Source organism: Uranotaenia lowii, chromosome 1, assembly GCF_029784155.1.
Source record: "Uranotaenia lowii strain MFRU-FL chromosome 1, ASM2978415v1, whole genome shotgun sequence".
Classification (NCBI taxonomy): domain Eukaryota; kingdom Metazoa; phylum Arthropoda; class Insecta; order Diptera; family Culicidae; genus Uranotaenia; species Uranotaenia lowii.
In genome coordinates, this window is record NC_073691.1 from 178,415,309 (window position 1) to 178,434,455 (window position 19,147).

The following is a 19,147-nucleotide window of genomic DNA, read 5'->3' on the forward strand; positions in this document are numbered from 1 at the left end:
TTTGTCTTTACACGCTTTTTTAAGAACAGCCAAGGCACGAATCGATTTTGTCCCGAATCTGCCCTATAGGAAATGGAACAGATTTTTGAGCCTATTTTTAAAAGCCTTTAAGATATAAGGTTTCCAGTTTTCTCCCGGACATATCCGTTCAATTTTATTTAAAAACCGGGCAATATCCGGATAAATTTGGTCAAAACCATGGAATTATTCAACAAAAATCAGAAAGGAAACAGGATACATACAAAGGATTGAAACAATGTATTACGAGTTTGAATGTAAAGAAAAAAATTTTAAACAAAGATTTATTCTTTGAACTAAAAAAAACTTTGAAACATGATATTAACTCGAAAAAGAATGCGTCACCCATACTTGGGTGACGGGAAGATGATCATGTTAAAACAACAATCGCCCATCTTTTGGCAGCTTATCAGAAAACGTTCAAGCGCATCGAAAATGTTGAGCTAATAATTTTTCGTGCTATTCACAATTGGTGATACGATATGAATAAGAAACACGCAAGTGCTTCGGTCAATGTTCCGAAAATCAATCAAAATATAGGCTCATTCGTCAGCTTTTCACATCCTGCTAATTTTGCTCCCGGTACCTCCAAGCAGCGCTGATTGTTTACTTTTCCGAAGACTTCCTTCACCTGTAATTCTGAAATCAGCCATGCTCAGAACATTCACCAGAACATGGAGCCATGAGCTAGGTGTACGGTTTGTGGAAATAAGCCTTTGCTTGATTTAAATTCGGCCAAAAAAAATTGATCGAATACGAACCAAACCAGAACTTATTCGAACTGATTTCTGTCGATTTCTGTCATTTCGGCCCGAGAGAAATTGGTCCGGAAAAACAGACAAAAGCCGAACAAAAATCGGACGGTTTTGAACTGACAAGCTTTCTTTTGACAGTAATCGGTCCGCTTTGACTGACTGACTGGACACTCGATCTCGTTGTTTTGCATCAAGGAATATTTAAAGGAGGTAGTGCCGAGGCAGCCTTGCTTTAGTATTAGTACCGCCTGTGACGTCATTGTTGCCAATATTCTGTAAATTTATATGGAAATTTTTCCTTTTTTATTAGCAATTACAAAAATTTGAAGATTTTTTCAACTTTGAAGCCACACAATTCTAGAAATATTATTGTTCTTCAAGACTGATACTAAAAAAGTTGAATGTAGTAGTTGTTTTGCTTTAATCCAGACGATTGAAGTTGCTGAGGTATCCTAACTCAAATTGACAAAACTTGATAATTAGTTCAAAATTTTGCTTATAAACGTTGAAATCAGTTAGGTTTGAATCGTTGATAAAATAAAATAACCAAAAATAGTATTTTTCGAATCCAACCACAATCTTTTATTTGAATTTAGTAAACCAAAGTTGCAATGGTTTTATTGGGGTTAATTGTTCTAAATTAGAAATTCATATGGTACACCATGTTAGATTCAAATCATGACGATGAGGTGCACTGCCATAAACTACCAATCAGACCTTTTGAAATGGGAAAATTATTATTTTTGCTCGTTTCACATAGAGCATGACTGTGCATTCAATAACAAATTCAAGAATAATACACACTGCAGTCTATTAAACACAAAAAAAAACCTCATAGCACAATCAACTAGTAACCTTACAACAGGCGATTTCGACGATACAATCTGGCTAAACCGATTAATCTTTATTACAGAGCATTTTTGGTCACAATTTTTCAAGTTCGCAAATCGCAATACCGACGGTAGGTGGCAAAATTAGCCAGAAAATAATCAGGTTTTTGTTCTTTGTGCCATGTCAATGTGATCAGATGGTTCTACTCTCTAATTTGATTGTTTCGGAAACTTTGCTTACAAATGGATTAAAATAAAATTAAAATAAAAAGGCGAATTTGTTCAAACGTTAAGGTAAAACACTTTTCTTAACTGGGAATAGATTTAGCTAAACAGGATTGAAATGTTTGTCGTATAAATGATGTGTGTATTGGCTCAAAAGTTCAGCTGCCCGAAAGTTTACAAGTGCTCGATATTTATTAAGCTCTTCTCATCCAATGTGGTGGAAAGAAGGTGATGAAGAAACACGCACACTAATACAGAACTCGTTATTCTAGATGCAAAATGTAAACAAAGCCTACGTCACTTGCCAGGATGTTTATGTATCCTAGGCGAGAATCGTAAACAGCAGTTGGCAATGATTTTTTTCTCTATAGTTTTCGCTGTTGGTTGTTTGTTTGGAAATGCAACTGACGTCACGAATTGTCATGGTTTCAATGTTTACAGAAAAAAACTTTTACTAACACTTAGCACGGGATTTCCATCGCCACCTGAGATGTGTATACAGGTTGCTTCTCATCAAGTCTGTTGACTGCAATGTTGAGTGCAAGTTCGCATTCCACTTGAGTGCAATATTGTATAGTAAGCTTGAATGCGGAACGCGAAATATCAAATCGTAGAATGGTTCAAATTAATTGGAAAATAAAAATAGGAGAATTTTGATAAATACATCAGCATCTTTTTGAATATTCAATTTGAATAAATGAAAAAAAAAAAATTAAAAAAAATATATGATAAAAACCAGTTGAAGAGGAATTTGAAAATAATCGATAAATCCACTTTGAGAAGTGTCACACATTCGTCTCTGCCTGTATAGAGATACCTATATTATTTTGAGTGAATTCAATCCGTTAATTCAAATACACATGGAAAACAACTTCTCACCTAGAAATAAGGTAACTATTTTCTGAAACCGTTTATTAAGCTAGAGCTGATATTTCATTGAATAACATGTTTTGCATTCGTGGTGAAAATCAGAACAGAACGATAAATCATTCCGGAACAGCCATAGTCAATTAATATTTTTACCCAGCTGGCCGGAGAAGAGGATGAATGTGCTGACCAATTTAGAAGGATTCAGCGGCCATAGTTGCTCGGAAGTACACGGAGAAGGCAGCGTTGATATCCGAGAGGAAGCAAAAGTGTAACATTCAAGGAAAAAAACAAGTTGACAGAACCAGATTGCCGACAATCTTAAATAAAAATCAAACATTGAATGAATTTGGGTCTTTGTTTTGTTTTTTTTTTTATTTATTATTTGGTGACAAGCCAGAACCAGACCATTTTAATCAGTGAATGAGGAACTGGTAGAATGTACTTTTTTGGTCAGTGAATCCCAAAAAGGTAAAATTCAGCATTTTTCTAGGTGAATGCGAAAAAGGTAAAAATTTACCGAGAAAGATTGGTGGAAAAAATCACCTCTGCTTCTCGGCAATTTTTTACTTTTTTTATTTTCCGTGTTTTTGTTTTTTCGGATGTTTTATAAATAAGAAAAAATGTCATTCATTGCTTTTTTTTTCAATAAAACGTGTTTTAATTCATAATTTTCTGACACAAGGTCTAGTTTTGTGCTGAGTTGAATGTCTTTTTTTTTTTAATCTATTTACAATTTTTGCCAAATTTTCCACAAAACTCTCATCAGTTTGCATTAAACTATTTAGGCCTACACTCGTAAGGAGATAATTAATTTAGAAGAAAACACTATCTCTACGTCTTGGGTGCTTACGAACTAATAAGGGTATTATGCTATTTGTATTCTTGCACACTGTTCTGTTGTTGGTTTATGGGTTTTTATTTTTTGACATTTTTCTTTTTTTTTTCATTAAGTATTCGATAACCGAAATATTTTTTTTTTTTGTTATTTTTTATTTATGTTTTGTTTAAATATATTAATAAATCATCTGTCTTTAAATTTTGTACAGTTTTTTTCTCTCTCCCTCTCAATCTTTCCCTAAAAATCAGTCCAAATTTTCGCATCGGAGGAGCCTCCGCGATGTTTATAGAATTTTGTATTTTTTAATTTAATTTTTCTGCGGGATGAAGTTAAAAAGTTTTAAAACAAACTCGTCACACTTTGATAAAATAAGTCTCTCAAAAAAACAAAAAAAAAAACGGGGAAAAACAAACAAACGAAATAAAAAATCTCTAAATTCAAGATTTGTAGAATTAAATGTTAACTCGATTCCCATCATCGTTGCGATACTTTTGAAAACAAAGTGCTACACTTTTTAAGCATGTTTTTACATACGTTGTTCCAATTTCTCGCGGGCTGTGCGAAATAAAGTTAACGGGAAACGATCGATGTTTATCTAGAGTTCACCAGTAAGTATTAAATATAATTTGCACTTTTGATAGCCCACAGAATTCTGCCTCGAAGAGCGGAATATCATGTGAGTTTCAAATCTACAAGTCTAAGCTTGAGTTGCACCTTAAAAGTATGGGTTCGTTCATTGGGATTGCGTTGTCACAAGTTTCCTCTACTATTTTTTGTTTAGTTGGTAGGATGGTATGAAATGTACAAATGCGAACAAGGGGTAAAATTTTTTTGTTTTAAATTATTATTTTCTTTATACAAGTGTCTAATTTAAGATTTTGTTTTATAAGGAAAAGTTTCGTTAACATCTCCTTTCAGTCGTTTGTGTTGCTTTTGTTTGTTTTTTTTTTTTTCAATTTTTCATCAGTTTCCTCGCTTGTCCTAGTGTATAAATTTTGTGTTACTGCCATATGCTGTTTGGCTGTCTCTTGTCCTCACGCTTGTTTTGTTTCAGGTTCTGAATTGTTCTGGTGTTCGTCCCCGTTTTTCTATCCAGCTCTAGTTCTAGCTCTCTCTTTTCTTACTACTTGCTACAATGTTTTCTAGTTATTAAAATATTTCGTATAATTGAAACCGAGGAAAAACTAAATCACAGATAAATCGCGTGGATAACAAACAAAAGAGTGTGTCTCACTAAAAAAAACTATACACATATAAAGATATAATTCGCAACTCGGGGTTCTAGCGCTAACAATTTCTAATTTTTCTCGTTTCTGTTTTGTTGTTATTGCCCAAAAAGAAGAAGTCGTTGCGCGATAAACTAATAAACTTATAAAAAAGAAACAGAATGAAACTTATACAAATTAAAAAAATGACCGGAAACGAACACAAGAGCAAACTTTTGTACAGAGTTGAAAGAAAGAAAAAAAATAAACCCAGAAATAAAAATAAACTAGTTACAAAAAAAAAACAAACCAACAGAAAAAAACTATGGTCAACTTCTTCGATTCCACCAGTTATTGGTTTTAGTCCCGCATTTTTACACCTAGCCAACGATAGATGGCGCCGCGTCGCTTCAGTCTCTGCTCTCTCTGTTGAACTAACTAGCTTCCGTCCTTCCGGCCGATCGAAGGTACTTTTGTACGGATACGATTCGTTAGCTTGCTTGTTGTTTTGTTAAGGTCGTTCCGGTGTGTCTACTTGTTTGTTTGCTTGAGCTGAGTATTCTCACAGCACCAGCCGGGATCGGGACTTCACCAGCCGTGAACCACCGATTCGACCGCTACCGAAACCACCTTCACTGCTGGACGAGGAGGTTGACGAGGAGAAGGAGGCGGAATGGGGCATAGCCGAACCCTTGATCACGTCCCCGTTCCAGCTTTTGCTCTTGGCTCGGAAATGGCGATAGGCATCGCCGAAGGCCGGGTCCAACATCTCCCGGTAGGCAATGGGGTCGCACAGTTCCGGATGGACGGCGAAAAAGTCCTTGTAGCCTCCATGCAGCAGGTAGATTTCCGGATAGTGGAGCGCCGGGTAGCTGTCCGAGTTGAGGATCCGATCGTGGTTTCGCAGGAAGCGTGATCTGTAAGGCGAAAGAAAACAAATTGATAAGTAACAGTCGGTTTGAATTTGTTGACGTGGTACTCATACGCAAATAAAGTTAAACGTGCACTCTAGTTGGAAAAATGGGTGGGGATACTTACAGCTTGGGACCTCGTTCGGAGGAGAACTCGCAGTGGAACACGATGACGTCCCGTTTGGGTGCGTCGGCTTCCACCTTCGGAGGATTGGATTTGGTGCGTATCAGCTCCTCGAGGATCTGGTCCTGGGTGTAGAGGTTGCGGGCGCCCCGAATGTGACCGCCTTCGAACTCGTAGGGGTAGCGGCAGTCGATGATTTTGTAAGAGGCGATCTTGTGGTCGTAGGCGCCACGAACGAGCTCGGCCATCGTCTGGGGGGAGATGGACTTGAGGTCCCGGTGCCGTCCCTCGGTGAGGGGGAGGATGTAGGACTTGCTGAAGTCTCCGATGAGGTCCGGTTCCGAAGATGAGCGGGAGAGAGCTTTCATGATTTGGGCATCGTTCATGGAGATAGATTTCTGGAGCAGAGGTCGCTTAGGTGGGACGGTCAGGGAAGCGGGGCTGTCCAGGGAGATGTTTTCCGAGAGGCAGCTGCGCAGGGAGCTGACCGGGGTGAGGACTTCGGGCTTGTGGCGTTTGCTTTGAACCGGGCTGACACCTGGGGGTTCCGGGCGCTTGAAGCAGCGAGTGGCATCGGAGCGGGATGAGAAGGGAGTAAGGTTAAGGTTTTCCTGGTCCGGTGAGGGCCGGTAACGTTCCGGAGTCTTGACGATGGGGCTATTGCTGCTGGTCACTGGGGAATCGAAGAGCAGGTTGCTTTTGACGCGACGCACTACCGGAGTTTCCGAAAGGCTGAGGCATCGCCGCACGAAGGGTTTCTTGTTTTCCGGGGTCGTTTTGGTGGCCTTAATGTCTCCGCAGATCAGGGAATTAAGGTTGCTAGGGAGCTGGGCGTCATCTTCGATCGAGTCCATCTCGAACAGGTCCATGTCGATATCGTCCATCGACTCCATCGATCCGGAGGACAAACTGTAGCGCATGACGGCTGAAGCGGGAGAGGCAGTGACCGAGGAATTTTGACGCGGGATCGAGGGTTGCACGAAGGTGAACAAGGATTGGCTTTTGTGACCACCGCTCGATACACTGGCGCCGTAGCCGGAATCCATCGAGTTGGGGTCATAGTCTTCGAGGGGTCGGCGGGTGCGGATCGCACTTCCGGTAAGGGCACCGATAGCGATCGTTTGCTTGTTGGGGGTGATCTCGGAGGCCAGCATCTCTTCCGGCTCCTCGGGACACTCGCAGGGACTGCAGGGCCGTGGGCTAGGCTGCGGGCTGTTGCCATGGTAGAAGGACAGTTCCTCCTCGGTCGGAAGGTTCTCCTTGCCCGGGGAGCCGAGGAATTTGTTGTCCATTCGGAGCGGGGCAATGAACTGCCGACGCTGGGCCGACCGCTGTCGTTGTTCGGCCAATCGGCTAGCCGGTGATCGGCCGGTCGAGTTTATTGTGAAGGTGGTTGAAATGCATCTGTTGAAGAGAAGGGGGAGAAAAAAATGTATTAGGTCTAGTCGATCTAGTTCCGGTGATCGGGGCTTATTATAATATTTTTTGCGCGTTTTTCTTTTTTCTACGGGACCCCTACTTGGATAGGATGATTAAAAAGCGTGAAAGATCCCCCATTTTTTTTTGCTGATCCCATTAGGTATTTATGAATGCGCATATTTCATCAGGAAAGCTACGGTGTTTATAGCGAGTGTGTTTGCTGTAATTATCATCCTGGCGCATAAAATATTCAACTCGATTGTCTCGGAAGTTTGTGGCGGCCGGGAGTAAACACACATGTGCGCGGGGAGATGATCCTTAACTTTTTTTTTACTCTATTAAGGCTACACGCAGACACACACACGCGCATGAGGAATACTTCTAGAGCCGGCTCGAAGGACCAGCAGCAGAAAAAAAGAAGGAAAAATATGTTTATAAAATGTGTGAATGCGCTGCGCCGAGGAGGGCATTGAGCTATCGAGTTGAATTGCGTTCGAGTCTGGGTCCTGGCACAAAGCGGGAAGAAAGAAGATCGTCACATGGTAAGACGAAGACGACTAAAAATAGGATCACACGCAAAGGGACTCGGCATTGCCTCTTTCGCTGTAAGGTAAGCCAAAGGAAGAACGAAGTAGAAATCGATAAAAATAATTTGACGACGACCGACCGAGGGGGGTGCAAATTTTACCCCCCTTAGAAGTGAAAAAAAATAAATGAAAGAACCAACTCCGGACCTATCCCAACACTTACGAATCGAGGCATCGAGAGTCGCGGTTGGGGAAACATGTGGTTTACGTGGGAGATTCCCATTTTTGGGGCACAGATAGCCAGCCGGCTGGCCGGCCTTGAGGTAAACAAAACAAAAATTGGCGAAAGCTGGGACGAAAGCGAGCACCAGAAGCAAGCAGAAAATTTGCCGTAAATCGCTGCTCGACTAGCCGGTCGGCAGACGATCGCGTAAAATTTGCACAAAACCGCGAGAAAGGAATGAAAACAAGCTAGCGCGTAAAGCGAACGTGGGTAGGTAAACAGAAAACAATCTTTGAGCTGGTTAGGCAAAGATTAAATTTTAATTCTCACTCTCAGGAGCTGTAATTTCAAACTCAAAACTAAGTTTTGAAAAATAAATTATTTTTCGGGAGGTTTTAAATAAGGGGGGATTGAGGTCAATGTACTTCGGACCTAGTTTTCCCCCAACTTGAAAGATTCCCATTTTCTGAATCTAATTTCCCTGGAAAGTGATTTTTAATCAACTTCCTGTCTGGCTGCCTGACTGCCTTCCTTAGTGAGTTGTAGGCGCGATCACATTTCGGGTCCCCCCTTCTTCTCTGGAAGTAGTTTTATTCCAGAAATATCACACACGGTACAGAGTTTTCCCCCACTTGCACAACTCTACATAAACTTGTGGACTCGAACGACGAAAACTTGTAAGGAGGAAGTGTTTATTTCTTTTCTCATGAGTGCACATCAACCACACATCGTCGATCGGGAGTCGAGACACAACCGAGAAACAGTTGGCTGCTCGGAACTATTTTTCCCCCGGTTTTTCCACAATAATACTGCGCTCTACTGCGAGGGACAAGTCGGCAAGCCACACCACATTTGGCATTTTTCTGTTCCGTTTGCGTTCAGCTCCGAGCCAGGAGGAGAACAAATACACAATTTTTCAGCTGCCATAGAACCGTCACATTTGTGTTATGTTTTTGCTTTCTTTTTTTTTCGTTCTGATGAACGAATTTGTTGAAGGAGGAAAAGTAGTTCAAAGGGCGATCTCCCTCGCGTATTTTTTCGCCTTTTTTTCCTTCCACTCGTAATTGCAAGATAACGAAGTGACCCGAAGAACTTAAAGTCGCTTCTGGCTGGTCTATATCTAGGTTTTTTTTCCCGATCGCGCTCCCGATAAATAGATTTATTAATTTTTGGTTCGCGGCCTAATTGAGGACACCTTTTGTTCCCAAACTTCGGCTTACCTTGTGCACTCGGACAGATCGAAGTCGATCGTTTCCAACATCATGATGATTGTAGAGTGGAAGAACACGTTTCTTCGCGGGTTGTAATCCAAATTTTCTGGGAAGGCTTTTCCGACGGCGATCAATCGATCGGTCACACACTAAATTCACTAGAGATCACACACTAGGGTACAGTTCTTGGGATCACTATTTGCACAACATTGTTCAGAGTCTTTTTTTTTCCTGGTTGTCTTCTCACAGTCTCTTCGTGATCGGTTTGAGGAAAGTCCTTCTCTCGGGTTTAAACTTTTGTCACCGCATTACTCTTAACTGAGCTGAGAGAGATAAGAATTATCTTAACACACGCGATCGCGACAAGTGTCACTACTTTTAAGTTATCGAAGTTAGAACCAACCGAAGAAACCTTAGTGAAGGTTGTTGTTGTTGTTCTAATCTTACAATTTTACTGATTAAACTTGGCAGATCTGAAGAGTTAAGGAAGAAGTCTTCAAAGCAGGAGCTGCTTCTGCCACCGATGAAGTGCTGAACTCAACTGACTTCCAGTTCTGTCGCCGGGATCAACTCGTAGTGCCGCATAGGTCCGTCTAACTTATTTTTACCAAGTTCACTTTGTTCTGCCTGTCCTGCAGCGCAGCGTAGGCAAAGAACAGAACGACGAACATCGAAAGGCGCGCTCACATAAACTCCGGGTCTTGTCTGTTTTATTCCTTCCTGCTCCGACCAGTTCGTCCTTCACAACCGAGAGCGTTTGCTCTCTTTCGCTTCAGCAGCATACGAGCACACACACCAGTTTAAGGGGATCCCTCGTCGTTCGGGATTCAATCCATCCATCTACCATCCTAGCAGCAGATCCAGAGATCCAGGCACACACACATACACTATCACGAACCACAGAAACCAGTTATGCTGCCGGATGTCTTCTTCTGCCTCGTTCTTCTTATGTTGCGCTGCTGGGCTGCCATACTCCCGCCACCGTTCCAATCCACCCTCTCTTGCTATGTTTCATCTCTACATTACTGGTGGTGCAGGCCCTTCGGTTCCTCCGTCGTCGTCGTCGTCGTCGTAGGTACTACAAACCGGCCGACTTATTTTTTCTGCTCTTTCCAAACCCCCTCGAAAACCTTTTCCCCAACAAGAATATTCCCTAAAAGAAAGAATCCATCCAACATGGTCCTTCAACACAGGTAGGTTCCACCTACCTACACACCTTTCAGAATCAGAATCTGACTCTGACTTGCCTAACTGACTGACTGACTGACTGTGTCTTGTCTTGTGCTAGCAGAGATTCCTGTTGGATGGAGGCTGCTGACCTCCGACTTGTTTCACTCCACCCACCCTTTTCCCGTGTCGTATCTTTCTTCTGGTAGGGCTCACCTCAACACTTGCCGTCGTGTCGTGATTCCGTGCAGGAAACCCCGATTGGCCGCTTAAAACAATTCCGCCGAATGTAATTAACGCCAATTTCTCTGGCATCAGCAGCAACCACAGCAAATCCCTTTTCTTCCGGAAGCTAAACATCCGCGGCCGCTGTGCTGTGGCTTCTTGGTCCGAAATTTGATTTTTTCAGTTTTGGGAAACAGAAGTTTTAACGAAAAACAAAATTATGCTATAAAACCAACCAGTCATGTGCACCGGAAATTTTATTTTCTAGTCGAGAGACCGAGATTTTGGATTCCGAAATAAGAACCTATGACCTATAAACCCTCGAATTCGAATCTAGATGCAAAATGCTACCAGAAGTCTGGATCTCGAAATGTTTATTTTTGCTGGCCGTTACCAGTCAAAATAACCGATAAGAATCTCATGCCTCTAGGCAAGGCTGTGCGAAGTCTATTTAAGACATTTCTTTTTACGACTCTATATGATGTTCAGCAGTTAAGACTAATTTTTAGTTGTAGATATCGATTTGCAATCCAGTTAAACTTTTAGCTTAGCTTAGCTTGATTGACTACTCACATCCACCATTGATTATTGAACCCGAAATGCTTTATTTATTTTTTGTAATAAATTGCAATTAAAAAATTTCATTTGATTGCCTTAATAAATTTCATGGATACTCTTCATTGATATGGTTGATATTGAATCATTTGCATTTCGAATCCCATGATCGCAGGCGTGGCTCAGTAGAAATAGTTCCACATCGCCAATGGTTGCTTGCTACTCCGTGATTGACCGAGGCTATCAGTTAAACTTATGTATTGAAACTCAAATCTTGACTCACAAAAACCTTATCACGTGTTACAAATTGGTTCTCACTAAAAAGTGTAACTAAACAATTTCAGAATTTCAAACCAACCATTTGAACTCCGAAATTCATTCATCTCATACTAGACTGCTTTTTGAAGAAGCTATGTTAAAATTTTTGACTGCTTCATCCGTTCATTGCGAAGATCATGGCTTTTTCTATCGAAACATATTAATTTATTTATTAACGGTTTTCTTGGCATCGTCGTTTATATCGTCGTTTGTTGCAATGTTACCAGATTTAAGCCTAAAAACTCGCTTCTTCGATGATTATTCTGGTCGGTATTTTGGACCACCCTTAAACTAAAAAAGTTTTTTCTTCTAAATTTTGCTATATTTACGACAGCAATTGATGCGCAATTATGCGAATAATTCAGTTAATCTTTTCCTTTCGTATTCTTGTAGTCAAGTTTTGTTTGTACACGTTAATTCATTCCTAAACTAACTTTCTTCAACTTTTCCGGAGCCTCTATTCTGGTACACTTGTTTCGAAACATATTAAGATTATCTCATAGCTATAGTTGAATATATTTTTTGTTAAAATTGTTCTACCGAGATATTTCAAGTGTTCATGTTTTTCATGTTTTTAAGCTTCTTTAAGCTGTAGCTTTTGACAACTGCTTATCAAACAGTTGCCATTAGTGCGGATTGTTAGATAAACGTGGCATGGTGCACAAAAAGTAAGTTAAAACAATGATTGGCTTGGTTTTATGCTGGCTGAAGAAAACTCCCTCTAAAGGCGGGTTTGGGCTTTAGCGAGTTGATTAATTGAAATAATGCCAAATTTCCACATTTTATTCATAATTAGCGATCGAAATAGTGTGCATGATTCTTCTCATATCGTCGTACAACATCTTATAACGTTCATGAACATTTAACAGCAAATTTTATACCCAAGTCATGTTGAGTGGTCCAAAATAAGTCCCTAAGGAATAAGATAGGACCTACAGTGAGCGAAATAAGAATAGCACCACTATGTGTTTTGCTTGTTAAAATATGAAAGATTGAAAATTACGAAAATTTTCTTCCACAGTTTGTTCTGAATTGCTTAACGGATAAATCAAGCATACGTTTACTTTTTTTGGACGAAGCAATTGGCGTTGAGGACCAATAATGTGAAAAAGGGGTGCGAAAATTAGAATAGGACCACTTGAGTTTTTCAACAAAAACATGATTATTTTTAATAATTTACTGTGTAAAAGTGAATAATGATACTTCTACGAATTTTTTGAATAGATAACTGCATTTTAAGAAGTTTTCCAGAATTCCAAAGGTTTTCAAAGATTTTAAAAGGGGGTTTTAAGACAAGTTCATTTTGCGTTAAGGAATTTGATATTTGACCTGTAATTCTTTACCAAACTACTTACTTTCTTCATTAAAATGACGTGAAATGATGAAACAAACATTCGAAATTAATTTGGAATCAGAAAAAAATTGGTTGGTAATCAAAAACATTTATTTTGTTCAGTAAACCACACTTTTTCCAGTTTCAAGTCGTAGATGGCAGCACTATCTTGCAGTTAAAACCAAATTTAGTCTCAATATTGATTTTGCAGGTTAATTTAGGCCATTATTCATCATTTTGAGGTATTTTCCCATCACAGTTTTGTATAAGTTCACGCTGCAGAGAGCTTTACCGGATTTGCAAAAGAATCACCAGCACAAAAATGTACAACCGTCAAAATTCCTGCTCATCTCAACTTCCGATTCAATTGCAAATCATACCAAAAATACTGCTAGCTGTCTGGTTCATCAAGTTCCATCGCAAAGTATAACTTTATTCTGATAATCGGTCCAAAAAATTCACTTTTAGTGACCTTGATTCAATTCTATTTTTTTCGGATTTAGTGATCTTAGAATTTCCAAAGTGTTCACACGGTACATGAATTTATTTCTTGACCAAAATCATCCAGCACTCCCTAATTAAACCCGGATATTCGAAAATGGGCATGAATTTGGTTTGATGACAAGATAGTGCTGCCATCTATGACTTAAAGTTAGAGAAATAGTGTTTGACTATTAAAAAACATTAGTATTTTTGAATTTCAACCTGCTTTTTGGATTCAAACTCAGCCTCAAATCTATATTTAATCATTTTACATCATACTTTTGAATGTTAATGAGAAATCAAGCAGATTGATAAAGTTTTAAAGCTCCAATATCAAATTCCTTAACGCTAGAAGAGCATCTCTTAAAACCCCCTTTTAATACCTTTGAAAACTTTTGGAATTCTGGAAAACTCCTTAAAATGCAGTTATCTATTCAAATAATTCGTAGAAGCATTATTATTCACTTTTACACAGTAAATTTTAAAAAATAATCTTGTTTTTGTTGAAAAACTCAAGTGGTCCTATTCTTATTTCACACCCCTTTTTCACACTTTTGGTCCTCAACGCCAATTGCTTCGTCCAAAAAAAGTAAACTTATGCTTGATTTATCCGTTAAGCAATTCAGAACAAACTGTGGAAGAAAATTTTCGTAATTTTCAATCATTCATATTTTAACAAGCAAAACACATAGTGGTGCTATTCTTATTTCGCTCACTGTATTTTCGACATAGGTCAAATTGCTATTAAAACAAGTTTTTTTTTGGTTCTTCGAGCTTGCAAACTAGTTGTCACGTGTTTTATCATAGCTTTATGAACATGTTTGTAGTTGTCAAATTCATGACAGCTCAGCAGAAATCCTCTTGAAAGTTGACTCCAATAATGGCCCGTCCTCCTGAAATGTGCTTGATTCGGTTAAACTATGAAAATCAAAACTTTATTTTCAGTTCAATCTCCCTTATCAGCTTATTTAAATGAAATGTAAGATATGAATAAAACCATAAGAAGTAGCTTTAACTATATTTGTTAAAAATTTTTAGGTTAACATGATTTATGACAGAAACATAGGAAAAAAATCTGCAAGGTGGTCCAAAATATGTACCCGGGCCTATATAAGTCCGTTACCCTAAAGGGGAGAGTGGGGATACTCGATCCCCTTTTCTAATTTTCACCATATCTTTTTGAAAAAAAAGCAACTCGAACCCTTTTACATTTTCTGACAGCGTGTAACTTCAAGTTTTTATGCTGCAAAAATTAGAACGATATTTTAACCGGTCGAAGAACTAGAAGCATTTTCGTAGAAGTAAAAAAAAAGTTATATATTTTATGTTAAGGGAGACTTGATCCTCTATAGGGCGTTTGCTACACACACATACAAGAGGTCTGTTGGGCACACATTAGAGGTTTTTATATGCAAAAATAGCAAAATTCAACCAAAATGTTGGTTTTCCCTTAAATGAATGCTCAATTTCTCTAAAAAGCATTCAAAAAGTATATTTCGGATCATTTGCTAACAAGTGGAAACGATTCTGCGATTATTTTATTGGATATCAGTGGGAAACCAAGCAAAACAAAAAATGAAAAATAAGCCAACCATAATTGTAAAGCATATTAAACGGTTCCCCGGGGTCCTTTGTTCCCGTTTTTGGGTCTATCATAAAAAATTTAGAACCAGGAAGAAGATGTTGATAGTTTTCGTCACGAAATTGATTAATAAACTTGAGCAATATTTGTCCTGCTTTCATTAAAAACGCTCATATCCTGTATAAAGTCTTCATTTTTGTTAAAGAACGTCACTCAAAATTAGAAAAAAATCACAAACAAGTCAAAAAATGATCTGGCTTTCTAAAAATGTGTTGAACATAAGAAACTTTTCAATAGTTTTCATTAATTCTTCGAAAAATATCTTTCTTTAGTCGATTTGTATCCATTTAACATGGGGCTGTCACATTTGTTTGCCCAACGGCTTACTTATACTAATGCACTGAGCAAACGCCCTATTGAAGCAGACTTGATCCTTTATTCAGGAAGTCCTAATCCTTGGAAAAAAATCAAACAAAACCCAAGTAGACTGTCGATTGAGTATTTTGGTCATGTTTGTTTTGGTTTCACAATTTATAAATGTCAGAAGAAGAAAATTCTTCAACTTTGTCTCAACCCTAAAGATATTGCATTCTTAAAGGCGCTATTTTCTGTAACTGAGAGAAAATTAATTATTATAGCCTTTTTCTTCAGACAATTGTTCAATAAATAATAGTTATTGGATAAATATTAGTAATCTCGTAATCAGCAATGATCACGATCCATTCAGAAGAAGAATATATTGTTTTGAACCCTAGGGATCAATTCTACCCATATTCAACATTTTAGAAAACTTTTTCTGAAAAAAAGTTGAGAGTTGTCGATTGTTTTGAAAATATGGTATTATGAAGTTCATATTACACTCGAACGATTGGTATATTGGAATAAATAGTTTTGCTAAAAAATTTCCATGTAAGGAACATTTTAAAGTGATGAAAAAAGATCTTCAAGTCACCTTTTATAAAAAAAATTCAAACAAAGCTCAATAACTCAAACAATTATTTTGTTAAAAAATTTGGGGCTTTAAGAATTATTGTTTTGCTTCATTTTGCACATTTTTCTAGAACATTTGATCTTTGCAAGACATTCCAGTTTCGAGATATTGCTAAGGAATTAAGTATCCCCAGGGATCAAGTATCCTCATTCTCCTCTACTTATTTAACCCATCACAAGTTGGTAGCCATGTGAATAGTATTGAATACTCGCCAGGGCCGTAGGAAGAACCGTCTCATGGTTTTGATTTTTATTATGATTTTTTTTTGCCAAAAATGCATGAATAAAAATAACGTTAGAACAAATTATTTATTTTTAAGCACATTTAATTTTTTTTTAAATTAAATCGTAACTTTATAAAATAGATCATTAAATCTTTAAAATGGTGAGCTGGATTGGTATAATGAAACCTTAAGTAACAAAATATGGAATGCACATCATTGAATTTGTTCAAGAGTTTGATAGATCAAGCTTATTTGATTTGAGCATAAAATAAGTTTTTTTAAGGAAAGCCTCAAATTTCCTAAATAAAACTTATTCTAAGCATTCCAGATTGCATGGTTTAACTCGGGCCCTGCCCGGATATTCAGTGAAAATTTCGTGAGAAGTCCGGCCCGGTCCGGATGTCCGGTTTTTTTTGAAGAAAACTACCCGAATGTCGCCCGGGTTATGGTAAGTTATGATTTTTGAATCCAAAAAACGATTTTTCAAAATTTTTAACACCAAAGTTCACGCTTCTAATATGATTTGAATGCTGCTGATGTTCTTCGATGGAAAAAATCAAATTTGGAATGATTCATTTTTGATGTTAATAATTTACGGATTCTGCTCAAATTTCCCGGATGTTTCCCGGTTAATGAATTGGAAAATTTGAGATCCAATGCACGATTTTTGGCAGGTTTATCTTTTTTTGAAATTTTTTGGCTCGAATACGCGCTAGAAATATAAGCCAAAAATTGAATTTTGAATCTCTTCTCCAAATTTTAATACGATTCCTGAAATATAAAAAAAATACGATTTCCGAATCTTAATTCCAGATCAGAATTTCATGAGCCAAGTTTCGGAGCCCTTATTCATGAATCTATAATCTGTAGTTCTGAGTTTCTATCTGTATTCATTATTAAAATTATTTATTTTTAATCTGAATTGTGAATTTAAATTCAATTATGAATTTCGAATGATGTATCTGATTCTAATTTCAATTTTGAATTGTCAAAGCTTTGTCATAATTGAATTTTGTGTAAGAATCAATTTTAAGAACTGCTGATCAGAATGTTTAACATTTTTTTTTTCATATGTGATGAAAGGAATTAGAGAAACATGAACTATCAAAGAACGAAAGAACATAAGCCGTAAATATCATGAAAATTTCGAAAAAGATACAACGGCTCACCGACAGGACTTGAACCTGCAATCTCCGCTTCGGTACAACGGCGCGTTAGCCAATTCCACCACGGTGAACGTGATGGAACCGGCGAACACGAGCAATCGAGCTCTGCCGATCAACTGCTGGACCTTCTATCGAAACACCATGTATATCCCGCATGTGATCTTTTCCCTCTATTGATCTCTCTTGTTTCTCTAACCCCACCCATCGACTCGGGATTTTTAGCCGAGCGAGCACATGGTCGATTGCTTCGGGTTTTGCCGCAACTTACGGTCAGATGAAGAAGCAATCAGTGCCGCTCAAGGTTCCGAGCAGACCAGTTACACAGGGAGGTGTTGCTCTGTTGAAATCAATACTGATGTTATGAAATCGCTTGGTACATCTTTGTACCTGAAAATGATCACATTTTCATATGTGATGAAAGGAATTAGAGAAACATGAACTATCAAAGAACGAAAGAACATAAGCCGTAAATATCATGAAAATTTCGAAAAAGATACAACGGCTCACCGACAGGACTTGAACCTGCAATCTCCGCTTCGGTACAACGGCGCGTTAGCCAATTCCACCACGGTGAACGTGATGGAACCGGCGAACACGAGCAATCGAGCTCTGCCGATCAACTGCTGGACCTTCTATCGAAACACCATGTATATCCCGCATGTGATCTTTTCCCTCTATTGATCTCTCTTGTTTCTCTAACCCCACCCATCGACTCGGGATTTTTAGCCGAGCGAGCACATGGTCGATTGCTTCGGGTTTTGCCGCAACTTACGGTCAGATGAAGAAGCAATCAGTGCCGCTCAAGGTTCCGAGCAGACCAGTTACACAGGGAGGTGTTGCTCTGTTGAAATCAATACTGATGTTATGAAATCGCTTGGTACATCTTTGTACCTGAAAATGATCACATTTTCATATGTGATGAAAGGAATTAGAGAAACATGAACTATCAAAGAACGAAAGAACATAAGCCGTAAATATCATGAAAATTTCGAAAAAGATACAACGGCTCACCGACAGGACTTGAACCTGCAATCTCCGCTTCGGTACAACGGCGCGTTAGCCAATTCCACCACGGTGAACGTGATGGAACCGGCGAACACGAGCAATCGAGCTCTGCCGATCAACTGCTGGACCTTCTATCGAAACACCATGTATATCCCGCATGTGATCTTTTCCCTCTATTGATCTCTCTTGTTTCTCTAACCCCACCCATCGACTCGGGATTTTTAGCCGAGCGAGCACATGGTCGATTGCTTCGGGTTTTGCCGCAACTTACGGTCAGATGAAGAAGCAATCAGTGCCGCTCAAGGTTCCGAGCAGACCAGTTACACAGGGAGGTGTTGCTCTGTTGAAATCAATACTGATGTTATGAAATCGCTTGGTACATCTTTGTACCTGAAAATGATCACATTTTCATATGTGATGAAAGGAATTAGAGAAACATGAACTATCAAAGAACGAAAGAACATAAGCCGTAAATATCATGAAAATTTCGAAAAAGATACAACGGCTCACCGACAGGACTTGAACCTGCAATCTCCGCTTCGGTACAACGGCGCGTTAGCCAATTCCACCACGGTGAACGTGATGGAACCGGCGAACACGAGCAATCGAGCTCTGCCGATCAACTGCTGGACCTTCTATCGAAACACCATGTATATCCCGCATGTGATCTTTTCCCTCTATTGATCTCTCTTGTTTCTCTAACCCCACCCATCGACTCGGGATTTTTAGCCGACCGAGCACATGGTCGATTGCTTCGGGTTTTGCCGCAACTTACGGTCAGATGAAGAAGCAATGTGCTCGCTCGGCTAAAAATCCCGAGTCGATGGGTGGGGTTAGAGAAACAAGAGAGATCAATAGAGGGAAAAGATCACATGCGGGATATACATGGTGTTTCGATAGAAGGTCCAGCAGTTGATCGGCAGAGCTCGATTGCTCGTGTTCG

General features: G+C 39.0%; 1 protein-coding gene across 1 annotated transcript in view; it reads right to left on the bottom strand.

The window, feature by feature from the left end:
- Positions 1–4,463: 4,463 nt before the first annotated feature.
- LOC129738307 (M-phase inducer phosphatase 2-like) overlaps positions 4,464–19,147 on the bottom strand; it is a 390,510-nt gene continuing 375,826 nt past the window's right edge. Inside the window, exons 5-6 of the mRNA XM_055729495.1 lie at positions 5,780–7,180; positions 4,464–5,658 (exon numbers count right to left, since the gene is read on the bottom strand). Coding sequence (XP_055585470.1) covers positions 5,304–5,658; positions 5,780–7,180 — 1,756 coding nt within the window. The 3' untranslated portion in view covers positions 4,464–5,303. The remainder of the gene's footprint in view (positions 5,659–5,779; positions 7,181–19,147) is intronic.